The sequence below is a fragment of the Mirounga angustirostris genome, unplaced genomic scaffold (genome assembly GCF_029215605.1).
Source record: "Mirounga angustirostris isolate CCGP_5_RB_7025 unplaced genomic scaffold, mMirAng1.0.hap1 SCAF_4, whole genome shotgun sequence".
NCBI lineage: Eukaryota > Metazoa > Chordata > Mammalia > Carnivora > Phocidae > Mirounga > Mirounga angustirostris.
This window is the reverse complement of record NW_026991712.1, coordinates 113,548,460-113,573,067: the sequence shown is the minus strand read 5'-3', so window position 1 is coordinate 113,573,067 and position 24,608 is coordinate 113,548,460. Positions and strand designations below refer to the sequence as shown.

Genomic DNA, 24,608 nt, shown 5'->3' with positions numbered 1-24,608 from the left:
GTTTTCTGATTGTTGAGTTTTAGCAGTTATTTCATATTTTGGATAATAGTCTTTTGCAAATATTTTCTCCTAATCTGTGTTTTTTCTTTTTCTTTCATGGATTGTGTCTTTGGTGTCCTATGTAAAAAGTCATCTAGGTTTTCTCCTGTTATCTTGTAGGAGTTCTGTAGTTTTGTGTTTTATATTTTGGTCTGTGATCCATTTTGAGTTAGTTTTTGTGAAGGCTGTCAGTCTTCGTCTTGCTTCACTTTTTTTGTAATGTGAATACCTGCTTGTTCCAATACCATTCTCCTTTGTATTGCTTTTGCTTCTTTGTCAAAGATCCATTGACTGTATTCATGTGGCTCTCTTTCTGGGTTCTCTGTTCTATTCCAGTGATCTATTTGTCTGTTCTTTGGCCACTACCACATTATCTTGATTACTGTAGCTTTAAAATATGTCTTGAAGTCAGATAATGTCAGTCCTCCAACTTTGTTCTTCTCCTTCAATATAGTGTTTGCTATTCGGGGTCTTTTGCCTCCCCCAAAACTTTAGACTCAATATGGTGATAGCCCCAAAATAACTTGCTGGGATTTTGATTGGGATTGCATTGAATCTGTAGATCAAGTTGAAAAGAACTGACATCTTGACAGTATTGAGTCTTTCTTTGATGAACATGGAATATCACTCCATTTTTTTTCTTTGTATATTTAATTTAATCTGTTTTGTAATCTTTAGAAGGCACTTTTTCTGAGTCACTTCAGAAGTATTTTACAGAGTTTTCCTGTCCTCTTGGATTCACTTGCTATTATATTTGTTCCTTTTTATATTGGCTTTCTAAGAGCTTTTTCTTCCCCTTTTTAAAATATCTATGATGCCCAGCCAAATATGATTTCTGGTATTGCATAGCAAAATTGTTCCCAGAATTAAATCACCTTATCTACATAGTTCACATCCATAAAAAGGAAATAAAAGAGCATTATAGTACATAATCCCTGCCCTCAAGGAGCTTGTAGTTTAGTTAAGAAACCACACTTAAACATATGAAAAGTAAGACATGGAGATAATAATTCTAGTATTAAGTCATAGAGGAGGACCCGATTAATATGTATTAATTGAATGGATAATACTAACTCTGGAATTTACAGAAGGAAGTGATTTACTTTAGTCAGGTTATTCAGGGAAAACTTTATTGGGCTCATGGGAATTGAACTTCTGAAGTATGAATAAATTTTGGAAAAGAGATTAATCCAGATTTCTTACAGATGAGTTTCACATTACTTCATCCTTCAATTTTTTCTTAAAAAAACTTTAAATGAACTATTTCGTTTTAGTTATATATTCTACCCAATATAGTTATAACAAACACTCGAAAATGTTTGCCATAAGAGTTGCCTTCAATTTTCTATTGCTGTGTTTTGTCACAGGCATCCTGATTTTCAGCTGCTACAGGAAGGACAAAGGTATGGTTGAATCAGTATTACTTACCTTCTATATATTCATGTTAATAGAAACATTAAGAGTAAACCAGGTGATATGAGCTCTTGGACTTCCTGTGTTGATGCATTATGTAAGTGCCCATTTTAGCCCACACAAAGAAATATTTGCCTTGTACAGCTTTTTCTTTTGTGATAGTAAGATGATGTGTTTGATCTGTATGATTTATTGTACAGCTGTTCCTATCAAGGCAATCTAATTGAACCTGTTGAAATATGACACAAACACAGCTTCCATCTGAGATACTGTGCTTCTTTGTCAAATAGATTATACCAATTATATTTGTCGAAAGGTTTTTATAGTCTTATTTTATAGGATTTCAAAACTTAATATATCACTTTATATATCTATATATAATATAGATATAGATATATACATGATATATACTTAATATATCACTTAATATATCTACTAATGCTTTAGACACTTTGGAGTGTCTAAAGCATTAGTAGAAATTCGAAGTTGTGATATTTTCTAAACTCTTGTGTTGTTTGCCCAACTATAACCATCTCTCAAAACTTTTTTTTTATCTTTTATCAGGATAAATTTTCCTGGTTATTAGTTGCTACCTTAGTACATGGAATTGAGCACATGTGAGAGATACTTATTGATACATATTTTTAATTTACAGATTTAAAGTAATATAGAAAAATATAATTACCTTATATTCCAAGAGAAATTATGAAACGTGAAAGTCAAATTGTTCTAATTTTTTTGAAATTATACTTACTTCAAATACAGGAAACAGTCCCATGGCTATATAGACTAGATTCTAACTAAAAAATGATACCTAATACTGAATAAACTTGTCTTCTTTATTCCCATCCACAACCTTACTTTCAACTCTTTTTCTTTTTTTTATATTTCTTCCTAGCATGCTTCTTTTTTTTATTACTATTGCATTATTTTATTTCATTTTATTCTTTAATCATTTAAAAAAATTAATAGCCCCTTTAGGGAGCACTTTTAGGTTTACAGAAAAATTGCCTGAAAAATAGAAAGTTCCCATATACTCTCTTACCACCCCCTACCCCCGCTTGACCCAGAATCCTTATCCTAATCTTTTAAAGTTTTGATATGTGCATTTGCTTGAAAGTAGCTGCTTATCTATCATTGCATATCTCAAGTTTGTATAGACACAGCTGATTGAAAATTGAAGGAACATAGTCAAAGGGAAAACTACTATTTTTTATTGTTAGCATTATGTTGTAACTCGGGGTTTTCAAATATATCTTTCATCAATAAATGTTAATTTGCCAACTTTATTTTCTGCTATGACTTTGTGGTTTTTATTCTATCTATGGAATTGTCTGTATAACTATCAACCAGAATTGGAAAATTTTAAACATGTCTCTTTTTATCCTGTTATCGTTCAAAATCTAAGCAGAGTTTCTGTAATATGTTTTTTGGACAAAGCGAGAGTGAAGTTTTCAAAAGAAAATCTTTTTTTAAAAAGGATATATGAAATAGTCACAGAAATATAACAGGCAAAAATCAAAATCATTCATTAGGGTGGAATTATCAAAGCTTTTTTTTCCTTTTTGCTGTACTCTTTTAACACTTTTTAAATAATGGGGAAAAAAATGGAAAGAAGATGGTGGAATTATATCAAATAAGATATAGAGAAATTATAGATTTATAGTAGTCTTTGGAAATGTGTGTATATGTGTGTGTATATACATATACATGCTTATAAATAAGGCTTTGCCTAGGGAGTACAAACTTTTACCTTGAAAGTTACAAAATATAAATGCTATGGGACATTTTGCTTTTCCATATTAGTTATTTTGTTTCTTTCCTTCTACAGTGGCCATTCTGGAAAGGAAGTACAGTTATGCACTAAGGCCATTAAAGCATCAGATATTGACAATCCTGGCCATTTTGAGAAGCATTATAAATCTAGTTCTTCTAGCTCTCATGGTGATAGTAGCAGTGATAATGAGCAAGACTTTGTTTCCTCCATTCTACCAGGAAACAGACCAAAGGCAACGGGTGTAAGTCCACAGCTGCACAAAAAAAGCATAATGAAAAAGAAAGCTGGTCAGAAAGCTAACTCCAAACATGAAGACAAAAAACAGACAGTAGTAGATGTCACTGAGCAGCTAGGCAATTGCAGAATAGATAGTCATGAGAAAGCTGCTGCTTGTGAACTTCCTTTACAGAAAGTAAGTACTCAGATTTCTTCAAATAGTCCTTTGCAAGAAAAATTAGAAGCTACAGAAAATTCTGAAAATAAATACAGTAGTTCAAAAATAACTCTAGTTGGTATAAGTAAGAAAAGTGCTGAGCATTTTAAGAGAAAATTTGCCAAATCAATCCAAGTTTCTAGGTCAGCCTCTAGTCCAATGCAGATGTGTCCTGAAGTTGCAAAGGCAAACTTACTTAAAGTCCTGAAGGAGACTTTGATTGAATGGAAGACAGAAGAAACTTTGAGGTTTTTGTATGGCCAGAATTACGCTTCTTTGTGTCTAAAACTCTCTTCAGCCCCTCTGGTTAAAGAACAAGAACTTGATGAAGATGACATACACTCTGACCCAGATAGACATTCCCCTGCCTTCCAGGAATCTCAGTACAGTTTGGATGAGTCTTTACCTTTTAGGGCCTCAAATACAGCCATTAAACCACTGCCAAGTTATGAGAACTTGAAAAAAGAAACTGAAACATTGAATCTGAGGATAAGGGAGTTTTATAGAGGACGATATGTTTTGAGTGAAGAAACCACCAAATCACAAGACGCAGAAGAGGTATGTCTTGATGATAAGTTTTCTATGTTGCTAGCATATGGGACACCTACCATAATAAATCTTGACACAGGAGTAATTTTAAAGAGATAATTGTTAAATTTTCAGAAGGTTTGTTTGTTGATCAGTTTTTTGGTTTAAAGTGCCATCTCTGGGGGTGCCTGGGTGGCTCAGATGGTTCAGCGTCTGCCTTTGGCTCAAGTCATGATCCCAGGGTCCTGGGATCGAGTCCCGCATTGGGCTCCCTGCTAGGCAGGGAGGCTGCTTCTCCCTCTGCCTCTGCCTCTCTCTCTCTGACTCTCATGAATAAATAAATAAAACATTTAAAAAAATAAATAAAATAAAATGCCATCTCCAGAGGCACCTGGGTGGCTCAGACCATTAAGGGTCTGCCTTTAGCTCAGTTCGTGATTCCAGGGTTGTGGGATCAAGCCCCACATCCAGCTCCCTGCCCAGAGGGGAATCTGCTTGAGATTGTCTCTTTCCTTCTCCACCATCCCTCCCCCCTGCTGCCACTTGTGTTCTTTCTCTCTCATAAATAAATAAAATCTTTTTAAAAAATGCCGTCTCCAGTATTGGCATTACAATTTTCCAAATAAGTTGAAATTTGCCCTTGGAAAATTTCATAAATGTGCAGTGTTTTTCTCTAATACAGAAATAGCCTAGAATTGTGGGATAAAGTTTTCTTTAAAACCTTGTTCTTTGTAAAATACGTAGACTCTCTGAAGAGGTTTTTTTTTTTTTCCTACCAACAAATATTCTTTGTATTCTTGTATTCTTTCAAATTTCTGCATGGGGTAGGTATCTTCGTATTTTATTTCCAATGGGACTATATACAGTGGAGTAGACTTACTAGTTGAATGGTAAAATATTTATCTGTATAGTATTTGGCAAGCATGCCCATTCAAAATAATATCAATGAAAATAATATAGTAATGGAGACTTATTGGGAAATAATGGACATAAGAGAAAGTAGAAGGAGCACATCAGACCTAGATTTTATTTTATTTTATTTTATGTATTTTTTTAAGATTGTATTTATTTCTTTGACAGAGAGACATAGCGAGAGAGGGAACACAAGCAGGGGGAGCGGGAGAGGGAGAAACAGGCTTCCCAGGGAGCAGGGAGCCCGATGCGGGGCTCGATCCCAGGACCCCAGGATAATGACCTGAGCCGAAGGCAGACACTTAACAACTGAGCCACCCAGGCGCCCCCAGATCAAGATTTTAATATTTGCTCTCTCATACTTAGCTGTATGAAAAGTTGGTCTCTTGAGTCTGAGTGTTCATCTGTAAATGGGACTATAAATAGCTTTCCTTGTTCAGTTGTTAAGAATTTTAAAAATAATGTATGTAAAGCATTTATCACAGTGCCTGACATACAGTTAGTACTCAGTAAATACTAATTATCTATAGAGATTAAATGTACGTTGCTGAGATTAAGGGGGAGGGGTTCTCTCAATATTTCTCTTACCCAGGTTTGTTTTGATGTATAGCCTGAGAAATGAAGTTAATGAAGAAGACTAGGCAATAACCTTGTTTTCTGACAAAACTTTGTTATTAAAGATTTCTGAGTAAATGTGGCTCTAAATTTAAGAACACATTTGGAAGGACGCCTGGGTGGCTCAGTCGGGTAAGCGTCTGCCTTCGGCTCAGGTTATGATCTTAATGGTTCTGGGATCGAGTCCCATGTTGGGCTCCCTGCTCAGTGGGGAGTCTGCTTCTCCCTCTCACTCTGCTGCTCCCTGCTTGTGCTCTCTCTCTCTCAAATAAATAAGATTTAAAAAAACACACACACATTTGGAGATTTAGAAAGAGAGTGAAAATGGAGATACAGTAAAAATTTAGAAATTTCTTGTACTTCTACAGAATGCTCCCTAGCCCAGTACTATATTTTAAATTGCTTCAATTGTATTATTATAGAGTATTCATAAGTTTTATAGTAAGCTTGGAGAAACCTTGATCTCTGTCACTCAGCTGCATAAAACTACATTAATGTATCATTTGTATTATCATTTTTGTGCTATAAGCCTTAAACAAGAAAAATTACTTAAGAAAGAAAATTGTTCCTCTTTTGCATAATATTTTAAAACTTTTTCATTGAAGTATTAAGTGTACAACTCACTATCACAAAAGAACACAGCCTTGTAATCATTACCCAGGCAAAGAAATTTGAGTAAAACAAAAGCCCCACTATGTCTCCTCCTAATTATTACCCCTTTCCAAAATGAATAACTATTATAATAACATGGATGAGTTTTGCCAGTTTTGAACTGTAGTAAATTCACATAGTATATATGCTTTGGTTTCCTGTTTATTTCATGCATTGTTATGTTCATGAGTCATTTGTGTTGTTCCATGTGGCTATAGTTCATTCTTTCATTGCTGCATAGTATTTCATAGAAATATGCCACAATTTATTCATATTAATGAGCATTTAGGCTTTTCAGTTTAGGGCTGTAGTGTTACGAACTTTCTTTTCTATGTCTCTCTTCTAAGGTACATACATGTATTTCTGTTGGGTGTGTATCTAGGACTGGAATTTTTGGGTCATGATGTATGTGTATATGTGACTATATTGGATGGTGCCAGTTTTCCAAAATGGTTTTGCCAGTTTTTATTCCATTACGATTGTATGAGAGTTTCCACGATTCCACATTCTTGACCAGTACTTGACATTGTTACTTTTTACCATTTCAGTGGTATTGGGTTTTGGTTATAATACATTTCTCTAATGATTAATGAATTGAGCACTGTTTCATTTGCTTTTTGACCATTTGGAGTGTCACTTTTGTTAAGTGTCTTTTCAAGTCTTTTTCCCATTTATCTGTTGGAATATCTAGGTATTTTTTTCTTACTGATTTTGTAGGAATTCTTTATTCAGGATTCAAATCCATTTTTAGTTGTGTGTTTTGCAAATATCATCTTCCACTCTGAGACTTGCCTTTTCACTTTCATTAATGATATCTTTGGTCCAGTTTATTAATTGTTCTCATTAATGATATCTTTGGTCCAGTTTATTAATTGTTCCCTTTAGTGACTTCTTTAGAAATCTTTGTTTAGCCCAGGTTATTTCATCTTCTAGATTGTTTTTCCCTTCACAGTTAGATCTGCAGTTCACATGAAATTGATCTTTATGATGAGGAGTATGGGTCAGATTTCATTATTTTCCTTTGGGGAAATGTGTTCATATTAAAGTCTGAGAAACACTATTGATTGGGGGAGGGTGGGGAGAGGTGTTACTCATTCTGTTAGTTACTGAGAGAGGTGAGAGAGGTGGGTAAAAGATCTGTCACCATAATTATGGATTGGTTATTTCTACTTTCAGTTTAGTGAATTTTACTTTTAATATTTTGAGACCATGTTATATGGTGTTAAAAAAAAAGATTGTTATGTCTTCCTAGTAAATTGAACCTCAATATTATGGAGTGACCTTTCTCTACATTGGTAAGTTTTTTTCCTTACTGTTTTGCCGGCATTAGCATTCTTTTATTAGTATTTTCAGGACTCTTTTTTTACTTAGGCTGATAATTGTTTTTATGTAGAGAATTTAGTCTATTTACATTCAATGTCATAATTGATATATTTGGGTTTAATTGTGCCATCTCACTCATTGCTTTCTGCTTATCCCCATCTATTCTGTGTTCCTCTTTCTCTCCTTTCCTGCTTTCTTTGAATTAAATATTATTATTTCATTGTTTACCCTCTGTTAGCTTTTTATACTTTATTTTACTAATTAGAAGTGGTTACTATAAAGATTAAAACCTGAATTATTATAAAAGTCCAATATAAGTTAATTCCTTTGCTTCCTAGACAGTACCTTAGAAACTTTAATTCCATTTACCCTCTCTGTGCTTATGTGCTCTTGTTGTCTGTTTTTATTCTCTCTATATTTTAAATCCTGTAAGACGATTTATAGTCAGTATTCAGTTGGAGTTATCCACTTAATTACTCTTCCACTATTTTTCATTCCTTCCTGCATCTCCATTCTTCTATCTGGGATCATTTGCCTTGGACCTGAAGAATATCCTTTATTTTGATTAGTGCAGTTCGCTAATGATGAATTTCCTCAGTTTTTTTCAGAAGATTCTTTATTTTACTTTCACTTTTGAAAGATACTTTTCTGGGTATTCAATTCTAGATTAGCATTTCTTTTTTTTTTTTTTTTTCTCAGTCCATTGAAAATATTTCCTTGCCTTTTGGCTTCCATTTATTTCTCTTATAGCTACTCCTTTGAAAACACTGTTTTTCTTCCACTAGCCATTTTTAAGACTTTTTTTGTCTTTGTTTACCATCAATTTTAGAATGCTTTGCTTAGGTGTGATTATAATTGTATTTATTCTTTTGGCTGTTGTAATACTTGAATCTTGATTTCTTTCATCAGTTTTGGAATATTCTCAATTATCTTTATAGATACTGCTTTTGTCTCATTCTTACTTTCCTCTCTGGTACTCCAGTTACAGACATGTTAGTCTTTTTCATTGTGTCTCATATTCTTTTATGCTTTGCATTATGTGTGTATGTGGGAGGGGGGTGTTGGGTGTGACTGTGCTTTATTCTGAGTATTTTCCAAATCTGTATTCTCTCTTCAGTCATTTCTACTATATTATTAAATATATCCATTGAGTTCTCACTTTTGAATACTATATTTTTCAGTTTGAGAATTTTCATTTGGTTCTTTTATATAGTTTCTAGTTCTCTGCAGAAATTTTTAGTCTTGTCATTTTTCTTTGAATATATCAACATAGGTATTTTAAATAAAGTTGATAACTTCCATTATCTGTATTCCTTGGGGGCTGTTTCCTATGGGCTGATGTTTGAGATTTTGACCATATTGTCTTGTTTTCTTATTTTATTATATGGCAAACATTGTATATTAAAAATTACAGATAACTTGAGACCCAAACTGATGTTATCTTCCTTTAAAACAGATTTATGTTTGCTTCAGGCAGATGATTTGTAGCAGTTCCAAATCGCTTAATTCAATCAGGGATTAAGATGCTTTGAAGCTGGACTTCAGTCCCTGTAAGAGCCAGTCTGTTTCCTATTCATTCTTAGTCCTAGAATATGGTCCTTCTAAGTCAGGCTTGGAGGGGAGGGTTGCCGGTACCTCTTCCTTCTTGGCATTCCCCAAGCTTTAATGCTTATTAGAAAAACAATGCTTAGGTTCTCAGTATCTGAATTGCTTCTTCTGGAATTAGTCACTGCCCTCTCTGGAATACCTTCTCTAGAATCTCTGGCCTTAATTATTTGCTGCCTTGTTAGTTCTCTGATGTTTTCAAACAAATGTGGGTATTTTCCCAGTGTTTTTTCAGTTCTCAGCAGGAAGGATGGTTAGAATTATTTTGTCTGCCATTTCTAGAAGTGGAATTCCCCATAATATATATATAGTATCTGCTAATTTTAAAGCTCTATCTCCAACATTTGTATAGCATTTAGTAGTTTACAAAGTTCTTTTGTATACATTTTCTCATTTAATAAAGAAGGTATTAGTATCCCTTTATACAGATGAGAAAAATTTCTCAAAAGCAGGCATATGACTCAAGTTCACATCAGCCCAATGACTGAACCAGTGCTCAAATTTAAATCTTCTAATAATTCTCAAGTCTAGTTTTTATTCTACCATACCCCAGGTGTGAACTTTTATGTTTTACTGTTTATTGTTCTTATCAAAGAAGAATGTATATTGTTCTTATCAAAGAAGAATGTAAATTTATGATTTTACTTTGTTTTGTTTAAAAATGTGATTCAGCATGATCCCACCTTTCCACTGATAGATTCAAGTTCTCAGAACCAGATTAGAAAACGCATCGTACTTGAAAAGTTGAGTAAAGTGTAAGTATGTAATTGTCATTCCACTTTACGATATTTAAAATTAACTTGGTATTTGTGGGTTCATAATTTATATTAATTTTTATCCTTGAGTTTTGAACAGTTTGAAAAATAATGTGAAAAGTTTACATGGATGTCTTCACCTGAGAAATTGAGATTTTTAAGATATCCTGCCAAGGAAATATTGAAATTAAGTTTTGTGTAGAAGACACAGAAGTACATAATAAAGAGGAAGGTTGAGATTATGGGAGTAGAAAACTAAACTCTGTCACTTCCACTTAATCAGTGAAGTCAGGGAAAAAAATATCAAAGCTAGACCATTTAAATACTGATTTGTGGTATATGTGTCACATCAGTTTCACATGTGAATGAAACTTTATGAAGTTTTAACGGTCTGTTAACTCACTCTGCATACGTATTTATAGAACCATTTCACACTCAGCAACTTAAGAGTTTTTGTTCAAGTCAACTTTGCACTTTAGTTTTAAACTTCCCATGGTGGAAATTATTTTTCTTGTAATTAGCCCAGTCATAAATGACATTTAAAAATTGTAATCTTGGTTTGTCTTTAAAAGGAAGTTTGAAAATCTTTTTTCCAGAGGTGTGAGGGCTGTCTTGAACTTTTCAATTTGTATTTTCTTTCTTTAGCAGAAAAAATGTAAAGGTGTTTTCAGTCATTGTTTAAGGTCTGCATATGGATTAGGGGCACCTGGCTGGCTCTGTGGGTGGAGCATGCAACTCTTGATCTCACTCAGGGTTGTGAGTTCAAGCCCCATGTTGAGTGTAGAGATTACTTTAAAATTAAAAAAGAAAAAGAAAAAAAGGCTGTACATATGGAGTAGTCTTAATTTTGTAGTACCAGTGATAAGAAAAACCTGTCTTCTGGAAGCCTTAATATTTTGAGCAGCCTACTCCTCTAAGTTTTACATTTTAAATAACTATTTAATATTTATTGAGTTCCTCTTATGTTAGGCTCCTCACAGATAATAAATCTGTTACTAGTTTTGCCTTTTATATGGTCCTCATACATAGACATTTGTTTCTGTTTGATATTAGGTTAGAAAACAATAAAAGTCACCATGTGTCTGATTCATAGGACAAGATCTCAATCCTTGACTGTGGTTGCACAGGTTTTGAAAGTTAGGTTGGATTATTGATACTTGTATGTAATCGGTAGATAGGGATTTATCTGAAAATAGTTTTCTAGACTTTTTAGTACTTTAGAAAGTACCCAGTTTTAAATTTAAGACCCCATAGTTATACTGTTGAAGGAATTCTGTTTTTTCTGGGTTTTGGCTGCAACAGAAGATGCCAGAAGTTGCCATGCCAGAAAACCGAATTATTGATAATAGCTCAAGATCTAAATTTGAGAAAAGGTGGAATAACTTACAGAAACACAAAGAACACTAAAACCAAAATAATTATTGACATAGAGGGTTTTTTCGGTTATTTATGAAAGCAATTCAGTTTTTTCTCATTATAAAAGTAAGACTAAAAAAAATAACAAAAGTAAGACCTTTTTTGGTTTCTGATTGGAACAAACCAGTTGTAAACAGACTTTTTTTTTTAGATATGGAAGAAAATGAAATATGTACTGGGTATTAGATAATATTAAGGAATTGTTGATTTGGTTAGGTATGATCATTTTATTGCGATTATGTAAGAAAGTGCCCTTGTATTTAGAGATAGATAAGTATATAGGGGCCAAATGACATGATGTCAGGGATTTACTTTAAAAGAGTACTGGCAAAAAAAAAAGTAAAGAAGGAAGGAAAAAATGAAATAAATGTAACAATACTGGGAGGTTGAATCTGGGAATAGACATATGGGGTTATTGTTATTCTCTCTGTTTTGAAATATATCTGAAACTTTATAATAAGTTTTAAAAAAAGTAATGCATGCTTATTATAGAAGATTTAGGCAGCACAAAATGGTTTAAAGAAGGAAGTGAAGATCACCTGTAATCCCACTGAATAGTAACTATTAATATTTTGATGTTTATCCCTGACACATACATAATATATATGGTGTGTGTATATTCATTCCCTTTGGTTCTCCCTGTTATAGTATAAACTTGGGAGGAATGAAATATATTTGAAATATGCTGTCTATCATATATAATGTCATACTAAGTTTTTATAAAAATGGCACAATACTACATATGCGTTTTTCACTTAACACTTAAACTGTATCTTTCCACATTAAAAATTTATAGATTCACATTATCATTTTAAAGGTTTTATTATATTCCACAGTATGTTTATATCATAATTTATTTAACAAATGACCTATTGGTGGACATTTGTTTCCATTTTTCACTACTAAAAATGGTTTTTGCAATAAGCATCTTTTTTGTTTATCTGATTATTTCTTTAGGATAAATTTTTTTCATGGTAAAACTGTTGGGTCAAAGAATATCCACATTTAAAATGTTAACATATATTGTCAGATTGCTCTCTTTTAGAAATGTATCAGTTTCTACTCCCACCATAAGGATTTCATAAGGAGAAATAGATCACACTCCTAAATTGGACCATTTGGGGGGTCCAGTTCCTCTAGCCTTGTGTTCTTTCCGTTTAGTCTAATATTTTAAAGTAAAGGTAAGAAAAACAAGTACAAGAATATAGATAGCAGCCAAAATAATATTTTTCAGTGCCTCACACTGTAGCATAGACTACAAAGTGGAGTGCATGGTTATGAAATGTATCCTTATGAGTTCCCACCAGTCAGAAACTAGCTTACCTGCCTCTACCTAAGTGCCATTATTACCTATGGAATATCCAGACTTAGACAAGATTCAAAGAGTATGTCTATATAATTAAATTATATTTTGAAAGAAGTCTAATTTTTTATTTTCAGAGTGCCTGGACTTGTGGGGCCTCTTCAGATCACATTAGGAGATATTTATGCACAACTGAAAAATCTCATCCGAACTTTCAGGTTGGTGTTAATAATGAAATGTTCCATCTCAGTTATTTTGACTTCCTGTGATTGCCTTGCAGAATCCATAGAAAGACTGTGTTACCTAATGATCTATCATAGCCACTAACACAGGAAATGAATGGGTAAACCCTGGCATGCTGCCATGGCCAACTGCTCCATCCTAGGAAATCCTGAGGGGGCTGGACTAATCAAAAGCATAGCTCCTGGCTGGATTTGCCCACACTGTTGTTGAACAAACTTGGATAAACTTGTCCCAAGAGAAGCCAATAACTCAAGAGACAGGAGTTTGGAAAAGAGAAAGGGAAAGATTTATTTTGGGTGCCAGCAGCCAGGAGAGGTGGCAGGTCTTAATAACCAGTCTCTCCACCCGCAAGACGGACACCTAGAGTTTTATAAGGAGAGGTTTAGGAGGGTCCGTGCAAGAGAGCAGGCAGGGAGCACATGATCATGGGTCAGGGTCAGTATGTGGTCAGCCCATGATCGTGGGCAGGGAAGGACACATGTGGGATGTAGTCTTCTAGGCATTCCTTTGCTATCAGGACATTTCTGGTCAGGCAGTTTGGATGTTCTGGGGTATTGCAAAACAGCTTCATCAATGCCTCAAAGTACAATAAGAAATAAGCACATGGGTTTTAATTAAAACAGGAGTTATGTTAAGCAGTCTTGTCTAGTTCTGATTTTAACTGTTGGGGCTTTCTAACAAAGACATGAAAAAAGTGACTTACCTTCAGTGTCTTAGATCTAAGAATAGTGTTCTCTTGTCTCCTCCACTAATCATCTTTTTTTTTTTTTTTAAGATTTTATTTATTTATTTGAGAGAGAGAATGAGATAGAGCATGAGAGGGGGGAAGGTCAGAGGGAGAAGCAGACTCCCTGCCGAGCAGGGAGCCCGATGCGGGACTCGATCCCGGGACTCCAGGATCATGACCTGAGCCGAAGGCAGTCACTTAACTGACTGAGCCACCCAGGCGCCCCAATCATCTTTTATTAAATGCAGCATCTTCTTTGCTCAAACGTTGATATAGTTAGTTTTGGATTGTTTATTGCCTAAAATTAAGAAGGAAAATGATGTCTCAGACACAAAGGTGATTAGCCAGTAACATATTGAATCTTAGTGAATTAGTAGATACAGATCAGACGACCAGCACTGTGCTGCTACACCTGATGGGCAGTGCAAAAGAAGCATTATGCCTACCCTCAAGGAAGAACTCTCCTGTTAGAAAATAATTTGAACACAGTGAACAGTACACAACAGTGGGTAATTTAATACTGAATTGTGTGGAATGGATTTGAAGTGATAAGAAGTATAAAGAAAGGAAGAAGAGAGAATATCAATTGTGAAACAGAGCAGTTGGGATTTTTCTAAAATTGTCAAGGTGAAAATATTCATCTGGGCTAAGACTGTGTTCTGTACCAAGAAGCATAAGGATAGGCCTCTAAATACTGTATCGGTAGAGGTGCACCAAACACACATTTTGGCCAAATGCAAGTGACCAAATAATTAAAATCATTACTTGCCTGTGGCTAAAACTAGATAGCACCAACATTGAACAAACTTCTAAATTGGAAGAATCATTTCATCCAATAAATAATCAGTATGGTTTATTGTTATCTACTGTAGTAATAATGTTTTAAAAGTTTAAAATTAGAGTACAAAAATAATTTCTTGACATTGTTAGCTGTTAGATTTCTCTTGTAGTCACTGTACTATATATCAGTAATACCAAATAGCCATTCACTTTCAACTAACACATTTAAAAACATCACTAACTTTTTTATATGCCACAAAGTGATTCAGGAAACGGTTTTTCAATAAGGTATGTACTAGAGGGATCTAGGATTCATAGTTTAGGCAAATCTCAAAAAACTTCATCCTCTGAAAAGGATCATTTGTACCACTTTATGTTTAAATATTTGGCCTTTGTAGATTCAAGACTATAGGCGTTGTTTTAAGACATTCTTGTGGAGTCTTTTGTTGTGAAGTTTGACTAAACAGAATGTGTTAGGGGTTCCTCAATTTACTCTTAACAGTTTTGTCTTGGGCGCCTGGGTGGCTCAGTCGTTAAGCGTCTGCCTTCGGCTCAGGTCATGATCCCAGGGTCCTGGGATCGAGTCCCACATCGGGCTCCCTGCTTGGCGGGAAGCCTGCTTCTCCCTCTCCCACTCCCCCTGCTTGTGTTCCTGCTCTCGCTATGTCTCTGTCAAAAAAATAAATAAAATCTTTAAAAAAAAAACAAAAAAACAGTTTTGTCTTAACATTTTTATTATTTTGATTAGAGATTGTATTGAGATTATTGCATATCTATTTACATAATTTAGATATTTTTTCAACTCATGATATTTTGAAGTGGTATTGTGTTAAATTCATCATCACAAGATTCTAAGAATTCCCCAATAGGCCATTTTCTTGAAGATTTATAACTTAAATGGCACTAAATAAGTAAAATTTAAATGTAGCTCTTAAAGAACAAAAATTCAGGGGCACTGAGGTGGCTCAGTCATTAGGCATCTGCCTTCGGCTCAGGTCATGATCCCAGGGGCCTGGGATGGAGCCCCGCATCTGGCTCCTGCTCAGCAGGAAGCCTGCTTCTCCCTCTCCCACTCCCCCTGCTTGTGTTCCCTCTCTCACTCTCTCTGTCAAATAAATAAAATCTTTAAAATCTTTAAAAAAAAAAAAAATTCAATCAAGTCAGTTTTTAAAGATCTAATTGACTTTACTTAGTGGTTAATGAATTAGCATTTCATCTAACAAATGGAAGGATGCTCAGAGGGGTTGTACAAAATAGAAGGCATTTGTAGGCAGAAATGGGGCAGGACAAGGAAGTTATTAGAAAAAATAAAAGAAAGGATTGTTTCAGGCAAGGTCACCTTCCCTTAAAGGGAAAGGCAGGGGGTCTTATCATACAGATTACCTCTTTAGTGGTAATCAGGAAATTCCAGACTGATGGGTTTAAAACTCCAGATGAAACTACAGTTAGGTTAGGTGTAAAGTCTTGGTGGGTCTTAGCATAAGGGACTCCATTTTGGGGCCTGTTGTTCCTTTTTAACAACAGTTATTTTCTTTAATGTTGTGAATCCTAATATATAATAGAGTTCTGTAAAGATCGAATTATGATAAAATCTAATCTCTATTATTCTGTCCTAACATTATTTGAATTTATATAAACATTTTTTCCAAGATACAACATTCTCAAGAAAGTAATCTATTTAATGTATTTACCATTTGTATTAACTGTTGATCTATTTTGCTAAATAATTAAAAATTTTTACTAATTGTTTTATACATAAAATTAATGGTTTTCACAGGCATCATTGATTACTGCAGCATTTTATTTTTCTGACTGACAAAAACATATAAGGACACTTTTACTTCATCTAGAATGTTTAGACTTTAAAGTGAATGTTCAGGTAATAACAGTATATCTGAATGACATGATTGTTCTAATTACTGAGGTTGTTACCCTTATTAGATAACATGGAAACAATGCAACTACAAGATCATTAATCACACACAAATATAAGAAACCTTGATGTTAATTATTTTTTAAATCTTTACTCTTTAGTACCTGCAGGTCAGAGTCTATAGCTTTAATAAAAATTGCTTAAATTGGCTTTGCTGCTGCTTTTTAGGAAAATGTCGGTTACTTAGAGTACAGAATTACCTCTGGTAAAATAACTCATGGGGTCTTCAGATTCTAGTAGGACAACTTGAGCAGGTATGTGACTATTTGTGGGCTAGGGCTTTCTACACAAAGTCTCTAAAAAAAAAATGCCATATTGATGACAGGGACTAGTGTTGAGAGATCTTTTCAGTAGATCCTGGCAATGGCAAAGAGTTGACATAAATAACCATATCCTTCCCTTTGAAATGATAATCAATAATAGGAACTTGTAAAACAGTGATTCTCAAACCAGTTGTGCATCAGAATTACCTGGGGAGCTTTTAACAACTACAGATGCCTGGCTCTACCCCTAGGGATTGAGTTTCATTTAGTTAGGGTTGGGCCCAGACATCAGTATTCTTTAAAAGCCCCCCAGGTGATTCTAATGTGCAGCCAGAGTTGAGAGCCTATTAGAACTTACACATAAAGCAGCTTTTTCAGCTCTTTGAAGAATCTTTCCCCTGTGAATAGAGCTGTCCTTTCCACTGAATTGCATCACAGTCATTTATCCAGAATGTTACTTTGATTTACCTGCCATAGTGGTTCCATCAGAAGTTGCTTGGTAAAGATTCACTGTTATCAGTCTTGGGTCAAGATATTTTTCTAAATCTGATTTGAATTAAAATTCTATTTTGACACAAAAAGATCTTGTTGTGTTTTCCCCAGTGCCTGCAGCAGTGGTATAGAGCAGGCACTGAATACGTTTTTGCTGGATGAGTAAATGAATTCATGAAATCTTAAATTTGGGTCAACTTTGGGAGATTTGAGTATAGTAGAGAAGGAATTTCTTTAAAAAAAGAAAAAGAAAAGGAATTTATTTTTAATTGTTTTTGCCATGTTTTACATGCTTATGTTTTGACCTTTTTTGGTCATGGGCTAGATTCTGTTTGAGTTGCTCCAGACAAAGCAGTGAACAAAACAGACAAAAATCCCTTCTCTCATGGAACTATTCTAATAGAAAGGATATGTAAATATTTAAGAACAGTATATGTATTATCATTATCTGGTGATATGCCCTTTTCCCTTTCTCATTTCATTCTCTTCCCTTTTTCCCCAGAAGCAGGGAAAGGGGTTGGTACTGAGGAGGGGAAGGTAGTTGTGATTTTTTATCTGTGACAGACTGGTCAGGGAAGACCTCATGGAGAAGATACCATTTATAGAAAGATCTAAAAGTTGGTGAGGGAGCAAGCCATCTTGTTGTCTGTGAAAATATATTAGGTACTGCAGGCCTGGTATATTCATAAAATATTAAGGATGCTAGTGAGGCTGGAGAAATGAGCAGAGGAAAAGGTACAAAAAGATATGGTCAACACAACTGTTCAAAATCTTTGGGATGCAGCAAAGGCAGTCCTAAGAGGAAAGTATATAGCAATACAAGCCTTTCTCAAGAAACAAGAAAGGTCTCAAGTACACAACCTAACCCTACACCTAAAGGAGCTGGAGAAAGAACAGCAAATAAAGCCTAAACCCAGCAGGAGAAGAGAAATCATAAAGATCAGAGCAGAAATCAATGAAATAGAAACTAAAAGAACAGTAGAACAGATCAACGAAACTAGGAGCTGGTTCTTTGAAAGAATTAACAAGATTGATAAACCCCTGGCCAGACTTATCAAAAAGAGAAGAGAAATGACCCAAATCAACAAAATCATGAATGAAAGAGGAGAGATCACAACCAACACCAAAGAAATACAAACAATTATAAGAACATATTATGAGCAACTCTATGCCAGCAAATTAGATAACCTGGAAGAGATGGATGCATTCCTAGAGATGTATCAACTACCAAAACTGAACCAGGATGAAATAGAAAACCTGAACAGACCTATAACCACTAAGGAAATTGAAGCAGTCATCAAAAATCTCCCAAAAAACAAAAGCCCAGGGCCAGATGGCTTCCCAGGGGAATTCTACCAAACATTTCAAGAAGAATTAATACCTATTCTTCTGAAACTGTTCCAAAAAATCGAAACGGAAGGAAAACTTCCAAACTCATTTTATGAGGCCAGCATTACCTTGATCCCCAAACCAGACAAAGACCCCATCAAAAAGGAGAATTACAGACCAATATCCCTGATGAACATGGATGCAAAAATTCTCACCAAAATACTAGCCAATAGGATCCAACAGTACATTAAAAGGATTATTCACCATGACCAAGTGGGATTTATCCCTGGGCTGCAAGGTTGGTTCAACATCCGCAAATCAATCAATGTGATACAGTACATTAACAAAGGAAAGAACAAGAATCATATGATCCTCTCAATAGATGCAGAAAAAGCTTTTGACAAAGTACAGCATCCTTTCTTGATCAAAACTCTTCAGAGTATAGGGATAGAGGGTACATACCTCAATATCATAAAAGCCATCTATGAAAAACCTACAGCAAATATTATTCTCAATGGGGAAAAACTGAGAGCTTTCCCCCTAAGGTCAGGAACGCGGCAGGGATGTCCACTATCACCACTGCTATTCAACATAGTATTGGAAGTCCTAGCCACAGCAATCAGACAACAAAAAGAAATCAAAGGCATCCAAATCGGCAAAGAAGAAGTCAAACTCTCACTCTTTGCAGATGATATGATACTTTATGTGGAAAACCCAAAAGACTCCACCCCAAAACTGCTAGAACTCATACAGGAATTCAGGAAAGTGGCAGGATATAAAATCAATGCACAGAAGTCAGTGGCATTCCTATACACCAACAACAAGACAGAAGAAAGAGAAATTAAGGAGTCGATCCCATTTACAATTGCACCCAAAACCATAAGATACCTAGGAATAAATCTAACCAAAGAGACAAAGGATCTGTACTCAGAAAACTATAAAATACTCATGAAAGAAATTGAGGAAGACACAAAGAAATGGAAAAACGTTCCATGCTCATGGATTGGAAGAACAAATATTGTGAAGATGTCCATGCTACCTAGAGCAATCTACACATTCAATGCAATCCCCATCAAAATACCATCCACTTTTTTCAAAGAAATGGAACAAATAATCCTCAAATTTGTATGGAACCAGAAAAGACCCCGCATAGCCAGAGGAATATTGAAAAAGAAAAGCAAAGCCGGTGGCATCACAATTCCAGACTTCAAGCTCTATTACAAAGCTGTCATCATCAAGACAGCATGGTACTGGCACAAAAACAGACACATAGATCAATGGAACAGAATAGAGAGCCCAGAAATGGACCCTCAACTCTATGGTCAACTAATCTTCGACAAAGCAGGAAAGAATGTCCAATGGAACAAAGACAGTCTCTTCAACAAATGGTGTTGGGAAAATTGGATAGACACATGCAGAAGAATGAAACTGGACCACTTCCTTACACCACACACAAAAATAGACTCCAAATGGTTGAAAGACCTCAATGTGAGACAGGAGTCCATCAAAATCCTAAAGGAGAACACAGGCAACAACCTCTTTGACCTCAGCCGAAGCAACTTCTTCCTAGAAACATCGCCAAAGGCAAGGGAAGCAAGGGCAAAAATGAACTATTGGGACTTCATCAAGATAAAAAGCTTTTGCAAAGCAAAGGAAACAGTTAACAAAACCAAAAGACAACCGACAGAATGGGAGAAGATATTTGCAAATGACATATCAGATAAGGGGCTAGTATCCAAAATCTATAAAGAACTCATCAAACTCAACACCCAAAGAACAAAGAATCCAATTAAGAAATGGGCAGAAGACATGAACAGACATTTTTCCAAAGAAGACATCCAAATGGCCAACAGACACATGAAAAAGTGCTCAATATCGCTCGGCATCAGGGAAATCCAAATCAAAACCTCAATGAGATATCACCTCACACCAGTCAGAATGGCTAAAATTAACAAGTCAGGAAACGACAGATGTTGGCGGGGATGCGGAGAAAGGGGAACCCTCCTACACTGTTGGTGGGAATGCAAACTGGTGCAGCCACTCTGGAAAACTGTATGGAGGTTCCTCAAAAAGTTGAAAATAGAGGTACCATATGATCCAGCAATTGCACTACTGGGTATTTACCCCAAAGATACAAAAGTAGGGATCCGAAGGGGTACGTGCACCCCGATGTTTATAGCAGCAATGTCCACAATAGCCAAACTGTGGAAAGAGCCAAGATGTCCATCGACAGATGAATGGATAAAGAAGATGTGGTATATATATACAATGGAATATTATGCAGCCATCAAAAGGAATGAGATCTTGCCATTTGCAACGACGTGGATGGAACTGGAGGGTATTATGTTGAGTGAAATAAGTCAATCAGAGAAAGACATGTATCATATGATCTCACTGATATGAGGAATTCTTAATCGCAGGAAACAAACTGAGTGTTGTTGGAGTGGGGGGTGGGGTGGGAGGGATGGGGGGACTGGGTGATAGACACTGGGGAGTGTATGTGCTCTGGTAAGCGCTGTGAATTGTGCAAGACTGTTGAATCTCAGATCTGTACCTCTGAAACAAATAATGCAATATATGTTAAGAAAAAAAAAGAAGAAGAAGAAGAAGAAGAAGAAGGTAGCGGGAGGGGAAGAATGAAGCGGGGGAAATCGGAGGGGTAGATGAACCATGAGAGACGATGGACTCTGAAAAACAAACAGGGTTCTAGAGGGGAGGGGGGTGGGAGGATGGGTTAGCCTGGTGGTAGGTATTTAGGAGGGCACATTCTGCATGGAGCACTGGGTGTTGTGCACAAACAATGAATCATGGAACACTTCATCTAAAACTAATGTTGTAATGTAAGGGGATTAACATAAGAATAAAAAAATTAAAAAAAAAAAAAAAACTAACCACCTTCCTCCCATGACCTTTTTGAGTCAACTTTGAGAAAATAATTTTTCTTAAAGATTATTTATTTATTTATTTATTTGAGAGAGAGAATAAGAGAGAGAGAGCAGGAGAGGGGGGAGAGTCAGAGGGAGAAGCAGACTCCCTGCAGAGCAGGGAGCCTGATGCGGGACTCGATCCTGGGACTCCAGGATCATGGCCTGAGCCGAAGGCAGTCGCTTAACCAACTGAGCCACCCAGGCGCCCCAGAGAAAATAATTTTTCATAGAAGAAGAGAAAGTACTGAGATTCTGAGAAGCTGGCCAAATTAAAAAAACAAAAAAATAATAAGGAGTGGGGAGAGGTAGAGGGAAAGGAAGAGAAAGAATCTTAAGCAGACTCCCCACTGAGTGGGGAGCCCAATGTGGGGCTGATCTAACAACCTTGAGATCATGACCTGAGCTGAAATCAAGAGTCAGACGCTTAACTGACTGAGCCACCCAGGTGCCCCTGGATGTGTTAATTATCTTGATTGTGGTGATAATTTTACAATGTATATGGACATCAAATAATCAAATTATATACCTTAAATATATACAATTTTAATTGTCAAATATATCTCAATAAAAAATCAAAATAGATTCTTGAAAAAAAAAAAAAGATATGGTCAGAGAAGTACAGGGCAGGGAGTGGGTGTGGTATAGATTATATAGGCCTTATAGCTATGGTCATTCTTTCACTTTTACTCCAAGTGTGATGTGAGATGAAGAGCAATTGGTTGATTCTGAACAGAGGAATGATATGATCTCACATATATTTTTAACAACATCACTCTGTTGATTTGAGAATTACAATAGATGGGCAGAGGCAGGAAGACCATTTAGGATGCTGTCTTGGTAATCTAGGCAAGAAATGAAGTGGACCAAGGTGAAAGCAGTAGAGGTAATAAGTAATCAAATTCTCTTTTGAAGATAGTTCCATCAGGATTTAATGACTGTTTGGACATGGGACATGAAGAGAGCCAAGGTTAACCACAAGATTTTTGGCCTAAGTAACTGGATTCTGGAAGGATTGCATAGCCATTTACTGAGATGGACCTATCCGCAGGAGGATCTGGTTTTGGGGGAAGATGAGGAACTCAATTTTGGCTGTACTAAGTTTTGAGATGCCTGTTATATATTCAAGTGGAAATGTCGAGGAGACCATTAGATACAGAAGTCTGGAATTCAAGGAAAGGGTCCAGGCTAGAGATCATAAATATGAGAGCTATCAGCACATAGTTATCTAATATTTAAAGCTATGAGATTGGAGTTATCTAATATTTAAAGCTATGAGCACCAAGGGAATGAGCATATAGAGAGGAAATGAGAGAACCAAGGGTAGAGGCCATGGAGTTAACCCAAATCAGAAGGTTTGAGAAAAAGTGCCAGTGAGAGGGAGGGAAATCAAGCAGGTGGAAGGCAGGTAAAGAAAGTGCCCCTTGAGACACTTTCAACAATCTTGAGTTGTCTCAAATATTGCTAATCGATTAAGATGAGGACTGAGAAATGTCCGTTGAATTTGGCAACATGGATGTCTTTTGTACATTTTGTCCTCACAAGAACTCTACGAGGTAGGCAGTACTGTTGTTCCTGTTTTATTGAATTTTTAAAAAGTTTTACAGCTGTTGAATGTGTCCCAAGTACGGCCAAGTGACAGATCTGAGTATCGAACCCATATGTCTGTCACAATTTTTAACCACTGTAGTGTACTTTATATCATCTGGACTTTTTAGAATTTTGTAAAACATTTTTAACTATGGGAAAAATTCAGATTAATGTAATAAAGATATACATGTTCTCTACTCAGAATTAATAGATATTTTGCAATATTTGATCCAGATGTATTTTTTAAATTAAAATATTAAAGTTTAAGTCACTCATTTAGAAAAAAATTGAATGCCTACCTTGTCTGGGTGTTTGGAATAAATAGGTGAAGAGAAAGGACTTAAGATGGCAGAGTACTAGAGGACCCTATGCTTGCCTCATCCCTTGAACACAGTTAGATAAAGATCAGATCATTCTGAACACCCAAGAAATTGATCTGAAATAAATAGGTGAAGAACGTATAGATTCCTGCCACAAGCCAAAAAAACAAACAAACAGATAATAAACAATAACTATATGTTAGAAGGTGATAGTAGATGGGTGCCTGGGTGGCACAGTCAGTTGAGTGTCAACTCTTGGTCTCAGCTCAGGTCTGATCTCAGCGTTGTGGGATGGAGCCCCACATTGGGCTCCAGCCGCGCATTGGTCTCTGCACTCAGCCTGGAGTCTGCTTGTGTTTCTCTCTCCCTCTCTCCCTCCCCTCCCACGCTCTTCCTGAAATAAATAAAATAAATCTTAAAAAAAAAAAAGTGATAACTGGAATAGAAGAAAGAAAAATATATAGCTGGATAAGGGAGTCAGGAATCTGGGGCTGGGAAGTGGAAAGAAGTTTCACTTTTTTTTTTTTTAAAGATTTACTTGAGAGAGAGAAGTGGTGCATGTGTGAACAGAGGGAAAGAGAGAATCTCCAGCAGACTTCCCACTGAGCATAGAGCCCCATACAGGGCTCGATCTCACCACCCTAAGGTCATGACCTGAGCCAAAATCAAGAATTGGACGCTTAACCGATTAAGCCACCCAGGCGCCCCTAGAAGTTTCACTTTTTAATATGGTGGTCCAGATAGGCCTTATTGTGAAGGTGACAAGAAAACTTACCAGGGGAAGATAGTTACAGGCAATGGAATAGCCAAAGCAAAGGCCCTGACATGAATTCCCCTTTGTTCTCTTTCCCAGTCCATTCTCCTTTCCTCGCCCAGAAGCAGCTGATACTGTGAATTTGATATGTATCTTTCTAGTCTTTGTTTTTATACTTCTCCTCATGTGTATCCATAAATAATACTGAGTATTGTCTGTTCTTGAGTTATATAAATAATGTGATACCATACTTGCTGTCTTTCATTCAAATTATGATGAGCAAAATATGTAAGTCTAGTTCGTTCATCATTTTGACCTGTTTAGTATTCTGTAAAAATGCCACAACTTATGATTTTTTTCCTATTACAAGCACATTAACTATCCTTATACATATTTCCTTAAACATAAGTGAGAGTTTGTTTAGGGCTTATATCTAGAAGTGAAATAATTGAGCTATTCATATGCATTTCAGCTTTATTAGAT

General features: G+C 35.7%; 1 protein-coding gene across 3 annotated transcripts in view; it reads left to right on the top strand.

The window, feature by feature from the left end:
- Positions 1 to 24,608, top strand: part of RPAP2 (RNA polymerase II associated protein 2) — an 89,446-nt gene that overhangs the window by 19,161 nt on the left and 45,677 nt on the right. For all 3 annotated transcript variants that reach the window (XM_045897192.3, XM_045897191.3, XM_045897190.3), the window contains 4 exons: positions 1,407 to 1,442; positions 3,284 to 4,220; positions 9,969 to 10,051; positions 12,908 to 12,988. In XM_045897192.3, the coding sequence (XP_045753148.1) occupies positions 1,407 to 1,442; positions 3,284 to 4,220; positions 9,969 to 10,051; positions 12,908 to 12,988 (1,137 nt within the window). The remainder of the gene's footprint in view (positions 1 to 1,406; positions 1,443 to 3,283; positions 4,221 to 9,968; positions 10,052 to 12,907; positions 12,989 to 24,608) is intronic.